This window comes from Podarcis muralis, chromosome 17, assembly GCF_964188315.1.
Source record: "Podarcis muralis chromosome 17, rPodMur119.hap1.1, whole genome shotgun sequence".
Classification (NCBI taxonomy): domain Eukaryota; kingdom Metazoa; phylum Chordata; class Lepidosauria; order Squamata; family Lacertidae; genus Podarcis; species Podarcis muralis.
In genome coordinates, this window is record NC_135671.1 from 41,861,791 (window position 1) to 41,876,374 (window position 14,584).

At 46.9% G+C, this 14,584-nt stretch overlaps 1 protein-coding gene across 1 annotated transcript in view; it reads left to right on the forward strand.

The window, feature by feature from the left end:
• The window catches only part of LOC144325963 (lysozyme C, milk isozyme-like), a 46,079-nt gene that overhangs the window by 29,549 nt on the left and 1,946 nt on the right, over positions 1-14,584 (forward strand). Inside the window, exons 3-4 of the mRNA XM_077921256.1 lie at positions 10,925-11,080; positions 13,985-14,063. Coding sequence (XP_077777382.1) covers positions 10,925-11,080; positions 13,985-14,063 — 235 coding nt within the window. The remainder of the gene's footprint in view (positions 1-10,924; positions 11,081-13,984; positions 14,064-14,584) is intronic.

Here is a 14,584-nt window from a genome sequence, read left to right on the forward strand (position 1 = left end):
GAAAATCAATTAATGCGTTTCTAGGGAAACCGCCTTCAGACCAGGTCCGGGGACAGTCTGTCCCCAGACCTCTTCTGAAGGCGGGGGGGGGGGGACCAGGGCTTTTCTTCCCACCCCCAGCATTTTAAAAAAACCCGGGACAGCGGAGGACTTCTCCGCTGTCCGGGGCGATCTTAAAATGCTGGCGGGCGGCATTTTAAAATCGCCCCGGGACAGCGGAGGACTTCTCCGCTGTCCGGGGCGATTTAAAAGCCCCTGGGAAGGCAGGCAGGGGGGACAAAGACTTTTGCCCCCCGCCTGCCTTCAGAAGAGGTCCTGGACCTCTTGATACTTCCCTTGATCTGGACACTAGACTTCTGTTGATGAAACCTAGAATAGCATGCCCTTTTTTTGCTACTGTGTCACACTGTTTACTCATGTTAAGCTTGTGGTCCACCACGACCCTGAGATCCTTTTCACATGTACTGCTAGTAAGCCAGGTGTCCCCCATCTTATATTTGTGCATCTGGTTCTTCCTGCCTAAGTTCAGAACCTTACATTTGTCCTTATGAAAATTTGTTTTGTCAGCTTGGGCCCAAGTCTCTGATCTGTTAAGATCATTTTGAATTCTGATTCTGTATGGCATCTCTCAGCTTGTGTTCCAATTGCCACTAATTTATTGCCTCTTAGACACACCATACGTTTAAAGCACATAATTCACCCCTGCCATCCTAGGAACTGTGGCGTTCTAAACGGAGGGAAAGGGGGGTTGACTTTTTGGAATTTTTGTATGGTGATGTTCAGTTATGCCATTGGAAGAACAGTTGCAAGGTCCTAATTTATTGCAGGGAATCAAACCCATAGATTCTAACATGTTTGTAGCCATGCCTGTCCTCCTTAATATTAAAAACAAAAAAAATTCCTTCCAGTAGCACCTTAAAGACCAACTAAGTTAGTTCTTGGTATGAGCTTTCGTGTGCATGCACACTTCTTCAGATACACTGAAACAGAAGTTGTCAGATCCTTCCATATAGTGAGAAGGTGGGGAGGGGTATTACTCAGAAGGGTGGTGGGAATGGGTGATTGGCAGATAGCTGTGATGAGCCTGTTGACGACTCTTAAGGACTGCAATAGGTCTTACAGGAAAAAGCAAGGGGTGAGAAGGTGAAAAATGGCTTTGTCATGTATAATGAGATAAGAATCCAATGTCTTTGTTCAGACCAGGTCTCTCCATGGTTTTAAGTTTGGTAATGAGTTGCAATTCAGCAGCTTCTCTTTCCAGTCTATTTCTGAAATTCCTTTGTAGTAAAACAGCTACTTTGAGATCTTGTATAGAATGTCCTGGGAGATTGAAGTGTTCTCCTACTGGTTTCTCTGTCTTGTGATTCTTGATGTCAGATTTATGTCCATTTATTGTTTGGCGTAAGGTTTGGCCTGTTTGTCCAATATAGAGAGCTGAAGGACACTGTTGTCATTTGATGGCATACACAATGTTAGACGATGAACAATTAAATAGTCCCGAGATGGTATGTGTGATGTTGTTGGGGCCAGTAATGGTGTTGTCCGGGTGTATGTGGCAGCAAAGTTGGCATCTGGGTTTATTGCAGGCTCTGGTGCCAGTGTCCGTGTTAAGTCTGGTTGTAGTATTATTGTGGGTTAGGAGTTTGTCAGGGAACTGCCATCAGAGGCACGGGAGAAGGAGGGGGTCTCTGATTCTGCAGGGGAAGGTCCAAGCGCTAGAGGGAGACTCAGCTGGGAAGAAGGGGAAGAGAATGAGTGTAACACCAGGGATCAGGGAGAGCAACGGGACAGGGAGGTGCAGGGGCTCCAGGACTCTTCATTGGAAGTTAGCGAGGAGAGCCCCAGCACCCCACTGCCCACGCCCACCCTGCGCAGGAGACTCCCGCGCAGTGAGAGGAGGAAACAATTGGGCGTCAAACAGCTCTTATGTTGGCAACGCTTTAAGAAACGCCCACAGACAGATTCTACAAGTGACTAAGAGCAGCCACGCTAAGATGGGCTGCGTAGTCCGGAGGGTTTAACCAGGCAATCCGAGGCTCAAGCGGAGCAGGATTACGCACGAGTAACTCCCAATCCCAACAGCAATCTGTCTGTCTCTGAAGGTTGCTCGTGCGCAACAAACAGAAGGGGGCATCATGAGTACGGCCGGAGGAGCTGGAGCCACGGGAGGGGCGACTGGAGTCCAATCGCTGGAGGAGAGAAACCGCGATTTGGAAGAGCACATAGCCATCCTGACGGCGAGGCTGGACGAACGACGGTCGTTGGATGCTCAGGGGAAACCCACCCCCATAGCGAGGAAGGTACCGGGACTGGTGCACAAGTTTGGGGGAAAGCCTCAAGAGTATGGGGCATTTAGAACAGAAATAGAATATGCCTTGAAGTTGCAGAAAAATGATTTTGAAAATGACGCAGCCAAAGTTGCTTATATTGTGGGGCACTTGGAGGACAGGGCGAGGGAATGGATTCGGCCGCTTATGGCGACGCAGAATGACGCCATGGAGGATCTATCGAAATTCTTTCAGGCAATGGACGCTATGTTCAGTAGCGATGTGCAGCAGAGTGTGACCAAACGGGAACTGCTAAGCTGTAAGCAGGGAGAAGGGTCAGTTAGAGACTATTGGTCACGTTTTGCCATGATTGTTCATCGTCTGGGGTGGCAGCTGGACGCGGAACCCATTCAGATGCTATTTGAGGAGGGGCTTTCCCCAACGGTCAAGGATGAACTTTCGCGCGCACCCCGCCCACAGTCTATGGACCAGCTGACCAAGGCAGCCCTTGCGATTGGAGTAAGACAGGAAGCGCGGGCTCAAGAGAGGCGGGAAGGGAGAGAGCAGCATTGCCATGACTACCGGATTCCTAGAATACCTAGGCAGCCTTCCCCACCGGCGGAGCCAATGGAAATAGGCGGTGCGCGCGCCCAGGAAGTTTCAAACGCCAGCGAGCGTCGCAAAAAGGAGGGAAAGGATCTAAAAACGACCAAGAAATGTTTCCTTTGCCAAAAGCCAGGACATTTTGCCAGAGTCTGCCCACAAAGAAAGGCCTGGCAAGCAATGGTGGGGGCCGTGGGGGGAGAGGAGGAGGAACCCCAGACTCCGGAGCAGGGAAACGCAAACGCTTGGCTGCCAATCAGCGGGCACAGCAGCCGAGCCAACAACCAATGAATGTGCCCAAACCAGATTCTCCAAGAGCAGCGATTGCCATTGAGGTGGTGCTTGAGCTCCCAAATGGGCACCCAGTGAAGGTTCAAGGTATGCTGGACTCAGGAAGCTCATGCAATTTTTTTAGCAGGGACTTTGCCTTAGAGCATCAGCTTCACCTGCTGCCTTTGGATGCACCTCTGCAAGTCACCACCATTGATGGGAGGGAGCTGATTGGGGGGGGGAGTTACCCACCAGGCCCCACCGATGAGAATGAGAGTGTCTAGGCACTCAGAGACAATCACTTTCCATGTTGCCTCATTAGCGGGTCCACCAATAATATTGGGGATGAGTTGGCTAGCGCAACATGATCCGGTGGTGGCGTGGCATCAGAGGACCGTCAGCTTTGGGTCTGACTACTGCCTGCAGCACTGCCTAGGAGGGGAAACGCCAAGAATGAGCGTAGCCAGAGTGGCAAGCACTGCAGTGGAGGGTAAAGGGGAGGTGCCACCGCAATATGCTGATTTGAAGGAGGTTTTCAGTGAAAAGGAGGCAGATAGACTGCCACCCCACAGGCCGTTCGATTGCCAGATCAATTTGCTCCCTGGGGCGCAGCTGCCGGTGGGTAAGCTGTATGCCATGTCTGACAGGGAGATGAAGGAGCTACGGGACTTTATCGACAAGAACCTAAAGAGAGGGTTTATAAGAGAGTCAAAGGCAGTGGGGGGCAGTCCAGTATTTTTTTGTGGACAAAAAGGACACTGATAAACCGAGGCTTGTAGTGGATTATAGGGGGGTAAATTTGGTGTCAGAACCTGTGACTTTCCGATGCCCAGAATTGATGAAATTCTGACGAGAGTGAGGAAGGGAAAGATCTTCACCAAGCTAGATCTGAGAGGGGCTTACAACTTAATCAGGATGAGAGAGGGGGATGAATGGAAGACCACCATGTTCACACCCCTGGGGGCTTTCGAATATCTCGTTATGCCTTTCGGATTACAGTCAGGCTCCGCCTGTTTTCAAGCTTTCATGCACCACGTGTTGGGGTCTCTGCTTTATAAGAACTGTGTAGCATTCCTGGACGACGTCTTGATTTATTCAGAAAATGAGGAACAACATGTGAGAGATGTCAGGGAAGTGCTACAACGTTTGCAGAAACACCAGTTGTGGGTCAAGCTAGAGAAATGTCAGTTTCATGCCCGAGAGGTGGAGTTCCTGGGGTACAGGTTATCTGACAAAGGCTTAGCGATGGACCCAAGCAAGGTGCAAGCAGTATTGGAGTGGAAGACCCCAAAGACACGAAAGGATGTGCAGAGGTTCCTGGGTTTTGGAAATTTCTACCGGAAGTTCATCAAGAACTTTGCACACATGACGGCCCCAATCACGGACTGTCTCAGTAGCAAAAAGAAGTTCGTGTGGACGGAGGCAGCCCAGCAATCCTTTGAAAGATTGAAGAAGGCATTCGCGTCGGAGGAACAATTACTACATGTGGATTTGGAGAAACCAATGAGGGTGGAGACAGACGCGTCAGACAGAGCCATAGGGGCGGTTCTGTTGCAGCCAGGACTGAACAAGCAAGAATGGAAACCGTGCGCCTTTTTCTCGAGGAAGCTGAGCAAGTCGGAACAAAACTACACCGTGTACGACTGAGAACTGCTAGCCATTTACGCCGCCTTTCGTCGGTGGCGCCATTTGCTGATAGGGGCGCAGCATAAGATCCAGGTCTGCACAGATCACAAGAACTTGGAATATTGGCAGACAGCACGGGTGCTCAACCAGAGACAGATTCGCTGGGCGCAGGAGTTTTCCAAGTTTTCCTTCGAAATCCAGTATGTGCCCGGTGAGCAAAACGTGAGAGCAGACGCTCTCTCATGGAAACCAGAGTACTTCGAAGGAGAGGGGCCGCCGGAGACCCGCCACGTCATACCTGAGGACCGATGGGTGTGTGGGGGTACTCTAGTGGGCACGAGAGAACTGGCAGGACTCACCAGGGACGATGAATTCGCCCGGACAAAAATCAGGGAACTCCAAGAGGGGAGGGGAGGACCAGAGGGGTTTGAAGAGAAGGACGGGGTGTTGTACTACAGGGGGGCGATGTACGTACCGGGGGAGGCTCTAAGAAGAAGGGTACTTAAACAGCTACATGACACCCCCACAGCGGGGCACTTTGGGCAACACAAAACCATGATGCTGGTGACCCGACAATTTTGGTGGCCACGGGTGAGGGAAGATGTACGTGAATATGTAAGAGGGTGTGATCGCTGCCAGAGGGCAAAAGGGGAACGCACGAGGCCAGCAGGTTTGCTGGAACCCCTACCCACGCCAAACAAACCCTGGGAGGTGGTGTCAATTGATTTCATGACAGATTTGCCCAAATCGAGGGGTAAAACAGCAGTTATGGTAGTTGTCGACTTGCTAACCAAAATGTGCCATTTTATCGCCTGTTCCCATGCCGTGACGGCGGAAGAAACGGCAAGGTTGTTTGTAGAACACATTTTCAGGCTGCATGGTGCCCCCTTGAGGGTTTTATCTGACCGCGGAAGGCAATTTACTTCACGGTTCTGGAGGAAGCTCATGAGCCTACTGCAAGTCGAGGTCAGCTTCTCGACAGCGAGACACCCAGAAACCAATGGGCAGGCGGAAAGGGCAAACAGTGTACTCCAGCAATACTTACGCTGCTACGTTAGCGAAAGGCAGAATGATTGGGTAGAAAAACTAGCGCTAGCAGAATTTGCGTACAATAATGCTGAACATGTGTCCACCGGTATGAGCCCCTTCTTAGCCAATTATGGGTGTCATCCCAGGGCATTCCCGGGTAATGAGGAACAGAGCTGGAGTGTGCCTGCGGCTGAACAGTTTGTGGAAGAAATGGAAGCGTTACATCAGCAGCTCAAGACCAACCTAGAAAGGGCCAAAGCCAGTTACAAGAAGCAAGCAGATAAACACCGGAGGGAAGGGGAAACCATTAGGGTGGGGGATCGCGTGTGGTTGTCCACTCAAGGGTTACCCTTTAAGGGAGGGTGCAAGAAGTTGCAGCCTAGAAGACTGGGCCCTTTTGAAGTCATACAAGAGCTGTTCCACCAGGCCTTTGGCAAGGGCACAGCCTGACTCCCTCCTTCGGCAATCTTCGCGGAGCTCTGGCCCAATGGCTGCCAGTGGCTTGAATTAATTAATTTTAGAATGAATGATTTTAGAGTGTTGTTTATGTTGTACTTTTGTACTGTTTTATTGTTGTTAGCCGCCCTGAGCCCAGCTAAGGCTGGGGAGGGCGGGATATAAATAAAATTTATTATTATTATTATTATTACAACAGATAAACCCAGTGGCGTTCAAGCTCAGGTTGCCCAACAACATGAAAATACATCCTGTGTTCCATAGGTCCTTGCTCTCACCACACAGAGGGGGGCGGGAATTCGAGGGGTGGGAGGTAGAAGTCTTGCCACAACCACAGGTAGAAGAGAGGGAACACCAGAGCACGGCCGCAGAGATAGTGGACTCAAGGTGGCGAGGGCAGCAGGTGCAGTACTTGGTGGCGTGGGAAGGAGAGCCCTGGTCGGAAAACACGTGGGTTCCAGCAGAGGCAGTTGGCGACGAGCATATGGTGGAAGTGTTCCATCAACGGTTCCCAGATAAACCCAAGCCCTTAGAACGTTTCTGGGAAGAACAGTTCGGCACCACAGAGGAGGAAGAGAGTTTCGAAGGGTTTTCAGAATCCGAAGAGGAATCGGATTGGGAGAGTCAGTCCTTGGGTGGGAACCTTGGCAGGTGGGAAGAGGTGTTCACACCCACAGATGAGGAGGACAGCTCTTTCAGGGGTTTCCTTGGCTTGCCGACCAGAGAAGAGGCTGCAATAGAGCCCCCGGGTCGGAGGGGGAGTGAAGGGGGCCCTGGGAGGGAGGTGGATGTCATGGAACTGCCATCAGAGGCACGGGAGAAGGAGGGGGTCTGATTCTGCAGGGGAAGGTCCAAGCACTAGAGGGAGACTCAGCCGGGAAGAAGGGGAAGAGAATGAGTGTAACACCAGGGATCAGGGAGAGCAACGGGACAGGGAGGTGCAGGGGCTCCAGGACTCTTCATTGGAAGTTAGCGAGGAGAGCCCCAGCACCCCACTGCCCACGCCCACCCTGCGCAGGAGACTCCCGCGCAGTGAGAGGAGGAAACGATTGGGCGTCAAACAGCTCTTATGTTGCCAACGCTTTAAGAAACGCCCACAGACAGATTCTACGAGTGACTAAGAGCAGCCACGCTAAGATGGGCTGCGTAGTCCGGAGGGTTTAACCAGGCAATCCGAGGCTCAAACGGAGCAGGATTACGCACGAGTAACTCCCAATCCCAACAGAGTTGTTTAAGATTGGGTGGCTGTCTGTAGGCAATGAAAGGTCTTCCTCCCAGAGCTTGAGAAAGAGAACTGTCATTGTCCAGGAGAGGTTGTAGATCTCTGATGATGCGTTGTACTGTTTTAACTTGGGAGCTGTATGTGATGACTAGAGGTGTTCTGTTATTTTCTTTTTTGGGTCTGTCTTGCAGCAAGTTCTCTCTGGGAATCAGTCTGGCTCTGTTGATCTGTTGTCTAACTTCATCTGCTGGGTATTTTAGTTCTAAAAAGGTTTGCTGTAGATCTCTTAGGTGAGAGTCTCTGTCTGTAGAATTGGAACAGATACGGCTGTAACGTAGTGCCTGGCTATATACAATGGACTGTTTGGTATGTTTGGGATGGTAGCTAGAGGCATGTAGATATGTTTGTCGGTCAGTTGGTTTACGGTATAAGGTGGTGTCTATGCGCCCATCCTGTATTTTTATAGTAGTGTCCAAAAAATGTATTTCTTGAATAGATTGATTCATTGTTAGTTTGATTGTGGGGTGAAAATCATTGAATTTCTGGTGGAAGGTGTCCAGGGTCTGTTGACCATGTGTCCAGATGATAAAAATATCGTCAATGTATCGCAGGTACAAGAGAGATTTGAGTGGGTAGGAGTTTAGGAAACGTTGTTCTAAATCTGCCATGAAGATGTTGGCATACTGTGGGGCCATGCGGGTGCCCATTGCTGTGCCGCTGATCTGAAGGAACAGGTCATCACCGAATTTGAAGTTGTTGTGGGTAAGGACAAATTGGCAGAGTTTGGTGGCAAAGTCCGCTGTGGTTTTATCTGAAATGGTGTTCCTTATAGCTTGTAAACCATCGTTGTGTGGGATGTTGGTATACAGAGATTCCACATCCATAGTAGCTAGTATAGTTTTGACTATGGCAGACCAACACGGCTACCTATCTGTAACTCCTTAATATTGTTTCTGTTAAAAGGGTCACACAAGCAAGACAAAATAACAAATAACAGTGGGGCGGTGATAAGGAAAAAACACACATTTTATTCACACATCAGCAAGGATGTGGGCTCAAGCATAAATGATTATGCAAAACACTAGGATGTGCCCAGACTTGTTCCAAACAGGAAAAACAATTAGTGCCTCCAGCAATATCACACCTGTTGGGAGGAAGCAGAAGAAGAACTATTAGCACTCTGTATCTGAAGAAGTGTGCATCTGAAGAAGTGTGCATGCACACGAAAGCTCATACCAAGAACTAACTTAGTTGGTCTTTAAGGTGCTACTGGAAGGAATTTTTTTTGTTTTGACTATTAGCACTCTGTAATCCCATCCAGGTTTTACACACAAGAAAACCATGAGTTGTCTCACTTACCTGTTATGAACACTTACCTGCTATTATTCTAAGGTAAGACTTGGTTATTACACAGCCCCCGTACATAAGGGCAGCCAGTACCACCAATTGATCACAGGAGAAGCGCCACTGATTCAATAATGTGGGTAGACTGTTTGTGCAAAACACTGTATTCAAAATGATCTGTCAAGCTTTGATCAATCAATGTTAGCAAACAGCACCACCTAGGGTACATATCACTGGTACTGCAGCCTTACATCGCACTCCTTTCCATTCAACCCTTTCTGTCAAGGGAGAAAATCTTACCAAGCCAGCAAGGCTTCACTGTAGCAACTTTTATTAATTACTTCCTGTCTAGGTCAAGGCATTTTGCAGATGGTTGCAGACTAAGGTAACTAATATATATTCACAAAAGATCAGCTGACCACCAGATCTTCTCCATTCCACTTTTGTTCCACTCAGAAAAAGGATTGGGAAATATGACTCTGGAAGCCATGGATCCCAAGGCGTGCAGTCACGTACTCAGTGAACCTTGCCCTAGAGAGTGTGTCAAGTCCAGGTGTCAAACTGCCACCCATCACAATCACAAAGGTGATGTGGTGAACCAGGAATGGATTCAGACCAGGACACAAAGAGACTGTGATTTACTTAGCTCGAGGGTAAATAGCCTTTGTTTTCTGTCATCAATGGGTGTCTGGTGAAGGTCAGGAGGAGGGAGGAAACTCAGGTTACAACCCCTGGACCAGCAATGATGTATTGATGACCATGTCTGAACTGTATTCTGGGATATGGGGGGAAGTTTTAAAAGTCAATGTCTTCTTTTGTTCAGGGTCTTGCCTTTCTCCCTGTTTGATTAGGTAGGTCCCTGCTATAGCAGTTTGCTTTATACCAAATAAAGGTCAGGCTTCTTGGCCACTTCACTTCAGGTTACTCTGGTTGGTGTCCGTTTTTACTCCTCTCTGACCAAGGGAACCATACGAGGACCTAGCGGACTTACAGTGTCCCTTAAGTTATTGCAGTGTCTTTTTCAGTGGTTTACCCCTCACAGAGCTACAATTCCTAGCATTTCTAACTAGGATGTCAGGATTCTTTAGAGGAAGGCATGTGTGGTGACCAGAGCTCAGCTTAGCTCCATTTCTTCTTTTACTGTTGTTTTTTCTTTTTTCTTAAAAAAATGCCCACACACAAATATAAAATATACTGGCAAATAGACCATATAAATACAAATATCCACAAAAGAACACCAGTGAATATGTGTTGTGGGTGTCCAAAAGCCAATGTTTCCTACAATGGTTGTAAGATCTAGAGCTGCCCACAGAAGTGCCAGCCAACAGCTCTGGCATCAACCATTAAGTCCTCTGCAATGACACACAAATGTTATTTGCAGAGCCACAGACTATAAAAGCCCATGGACTCCTTGGACCTTTCCACATACCTGCAGCAATGAAGGTTGTCACCTTTGCCTTATTCTGCCTACTCATAGCAATAGCATATGAGGCCAAAGTATACAGCATTTGTGACTTCTACTACGCACTGAAGCCTTTGGGACTGGATCCATTTAAAGGCATCTTTGCAGAACAGTGTGAGTTTTGCCTGTTTGGGTGATCAAACCTTTCCATTGTAATAAATTAATTTGGTCCAATTTGATTGTTTTGTTTTTTTTCATTTTCTTTTCTTTTCCTGAATGGTGTATTCCCATGTATTCTGACATTGCTCAGAATGTTTCTTTGATGCTTGAGAGTGGTGAAAGTTTTCAAAGAATGTGGCAAATTTGGAAACTAAGAATCCATAAAACTAGCAAGGTTCAAAGGAGTCATTTGAGAAATTTGAAATGTTTTAGAGACATCACAAACATGTTAGAAGTTATTTGTTAGTTTATAAGCACTGCTTGCTGTTTGCCAATGGTGTACAAGGAAAACTGAAGATTGAATCAATAAATCACAATTGAGAATTGTTGAAGACAGCATTTTCAAAGTGTTGAAATCAAGCCTGAGGCTGAAATTTGACTAAGCCAAATAACCACATTTTTCTATTTTAATATTTCTGAAATTGTTTTAGGAAACAAAATACATCCCTGTACGTTCCTGATTGTCATGTTATGCTTTCCTACTAGATCTCTGTGCAGCTGATCAGTCAAGCAAACTCGACACATTCTACTATGAGAATATAGATGGTGTCCCACGCTATGGAATATTCCAGCTAAGTGGCCTTGAGTGGTGTGATAACGGGAGGCACTCCTCTCAGAATAAATGCCACACACTCTGTGACAGTGAGTGACTTCTGAGATCCAAGAAGAGAGCTTTCTTTCTTTCTTTCTTTCTTTCTTTCTTTCTTTCTTTCTTTCTTTCTTTCTTTCTTTCTGGTTGTGCTATCTCAGCATCGAGGAAAAGGCACTGCATTCCCACGCTGCATTATATTTCATATGTTTAACGGATGTTGCTTTAGGGAACAGTCCTTGGGGGAAATTAACCCTTGATCAGAAACCAAGTCTCACACAGACAAAATTTCTGGTTAAATAATGTTTGGATTATTTACTAGCTAAAGACTGGTTACATTAAAGATTGTTTCTCCCAATTTATTTGTTTGTTTGTTTATTAATTTATTAAAACTATTTCTATTCTGCATTCCAATACCTAAAATGGCTTGGCTTACAATGCTAAAAACCACCAGTCAATAAAACATTAACTAAAAATCACATTAAAAAAGAGATGCAGGTACAGCAGATAAAAATTGTTAATGACTAACCACTTTAGGAGATTACAGAAATAAATTATACAGGCCAGATACTTGCTGGAAAAGAAAGGCCTTCATGAAGTGATGAAGGAGGAAAAGCGGGCTCCCCTAGGCAGACACAGAGTCTCAGTATGGCCACCAACCCAACTCTTGTGGGGAATCACATAAACAAGCTTCCATAGAAAGATCTAAATGCAAAAAAAAAAAAAAAAAAAAAAAAAAAAGAAAGATATAAATGCACAGGCAAACTCATAGGAAAGGTGATAATTCTTCCAAGATGGTCCCAAGCCATTAATTAACACTGAATAAGCACAATTCGGGGACGCGGGTGGCACTGTGGGTTAAACCACAGAGCCTAGGACTTGCCGATCAGAAGGTCGGCGGTTGGAATCCCCGCAACAGGGTGAGCTCCTGTTGCTCGGTCCCTGCTCCTGCCAACCTAGCAGTTCGAAAGCACATTAAAAGTGCAAGTAGATAAATAGGTACTGCTCCAGTGGGAAGGTAAACGGCGTTTCCGTGCGCTGCTCTGGTTCACCAGAAGCGGCTTAGTCATGCTGGCCACATGACCCGGAAGCTGTATGCCGGCTCCCTCAGCCAGTAAAGCGAGATGAGCGCCGCAACCCCAAAGTCGGTCATGACTGGACCTAATGGTCAGGGGTCCCTTTACCTTTTTATTGATTTGGTCATTCTCTCTTTTTAAAAAATCTACATGACATAAAACAATAAGGGATCTTAACTCTAATTGGAAATGATTTTATATTGTGGTGCCTGTGTGGAGAAAGTTTTGAACTCTTCTGTCAGGTTTGGTAGTCTCTTCCACACAAGACGCGACCTCCAACAGTTTTATTACTTAGATTTATTTAGTAATTATCGGGTTCAACAGTCTGAGCTTCATTCAATCATTCATCAGCTGCCAGATCTACCCTCTTCCGGAGGAAACATCACACTCTCCACCCCTTCCCCCTCCTTTTCCCTGTTTGATGCTTTTCTGCTAGACATTCAAAGGCCTGCTTTGGGGGCTTTCTTGTCCTCCCCCTTCTTCTGCTGCATCTTGTTCTCTCCACTCTGTGTTCCTATCAGAACTGCCAGGCTGCATTCCTAAGCAAGATAAGTCCCTCTCGCTCTCACTGTGGTAAGGCACTAGATTTCTATTGCTCTCTAATTCTTCCCCCTCCCCTTCACCTTCCTCGCTGCCTGTCATCTCTGGTTCTCGCCCCTCCCTTTCAGAATCCTCTCTGTCTGTCAGAAGGGGACTGTGTCTGACAGTGAGCTACTGCTTGCTGGTCTAACTAGTGAGTTTCTAAGAGCAACAGGCCACTTTCATCTTTGCTTGGCATATAGTCTAGAAGGAAAACTGGAATGAGAACCTCTTCTCCCATGTGTGCTTTAATTGGTTGATCTAATGTGCAACACACACCATCTCCATGCTCCTCATCAAGAAATGCATATAAGGGATGCGGTTGGCGCTGTGATCTTAAACCACTGTCGCCTCTTGGGCTTGCTGATTGGAAGGTCAGCGATTTGAATCCACATGACAGGGTCCCGGCTTCTGCCAACCTAGCAGTTTGAAAGCACACCAGTGCAAGTAGATGAATAAGTACTGCTGCAGCGGGAAGGTAAATGGTGTTTCCATGGCTTCCATCATGGTGTTCCGTTGCTCCAGAAGCAGTTTAGTCCTGCTAGCCACATGACCCAGAAACACCAGCTCCCTCAGGGCCCCATAGTCGCCTTTGTGGGCTAAATGTATATAGTACATTAACTGATTTACCCCATGAAAAAAATTAGATACATTATCCTATATATAAAACATATATGCTTAATTATGCATTAAATATTTACCCCATACAATACAACACAACACAACACAACACAACACAATACAATATCCTAATCCTTATGTACAGTAAACATAATACATAACTGTTTATTGTACATAACATTAGGGGTCCTTTACCTTTTTTTTTTTTAACCAACTACAACCTGAGGCTACGATGGAGGGGCTCACAGCATCACCATCACAAGATGGTCTTGCTTCTCCCACAGGCACAGCCTTGGATCAAAACACATTGTGCTCTGCCTCCACCTTTTCCAGCCTGCAACCTCCTGCCTCCACCAGTCACATCACAGCCAACTCAACTCTAATCTCTGGCTTTGTCTCCAAACTGTGAACTGGAGGAGGGGCCCCACCCAATTAACATCTGGCACAGAGCCCCCTCTCCTTGGCTTCCTTAATGGCCCATTACCTTTCCTTTGTTTTCTTAATGTCTTGTCTCCTAAAAAAGAAGCTAGTCTGGCTTACCAGTATATTTCAACCCTTGCTGGGTCCAGGAATTTAGGAGAGTCTCACCCCCACAAACTCATAACACTGTATTTGGGGTTTTAGTTGGGCTTTGTCTTGGATGGATTCTTCATTAACTCATTTTCATTAACCTCCAAACAGACTTCCTAGATGATAATATCACAGATGATGCTCTGTGTGTTAAGACAATTGTCAACAGTACAAAGGACATGACTGCTTGGTGAGTAGCATCAGCTCCTTTTTTTCTAGAAACAAACAAACAAACAAACAAACAAACAAACAAACAAAAGATGGCTGAAAAATATTACTTAATCAGAACCTTCAGTAGAAACTCTATTAGGTGGTGAAAAAGGGGCACATTCAGACCAGCACATTGCATATTAAATAGCATTTAAGTGTCATTTGATTTTGCTTTAGGCCACTTTGTTGTGAAAAGTAGAGAGGAAAATCACATGAGATAGGAATAAGAACAAGCTGAACTCAGGGTGCTGATCATTTGTGAGGGCCTTCCCTGCTTGGCCTTCGCCAAAGGAGCAGCAACCTGTACAGAAAGGAACAGCAACCAGCATATCACAAAGGAGCAGCAACCGGCTGCTAGGTGTATAGGATGCCATCCTGTCCAGGGCTGGGGGGGGGGGCATCAGGTTGGAAGAAGAGACTAGGTGGGAAGGAGAGTTCAGGTGGGAAAGCCTGCCCCCCCTGCATCCAAAGGCATCCACCACTATCTTTTTCCAGAAAGAC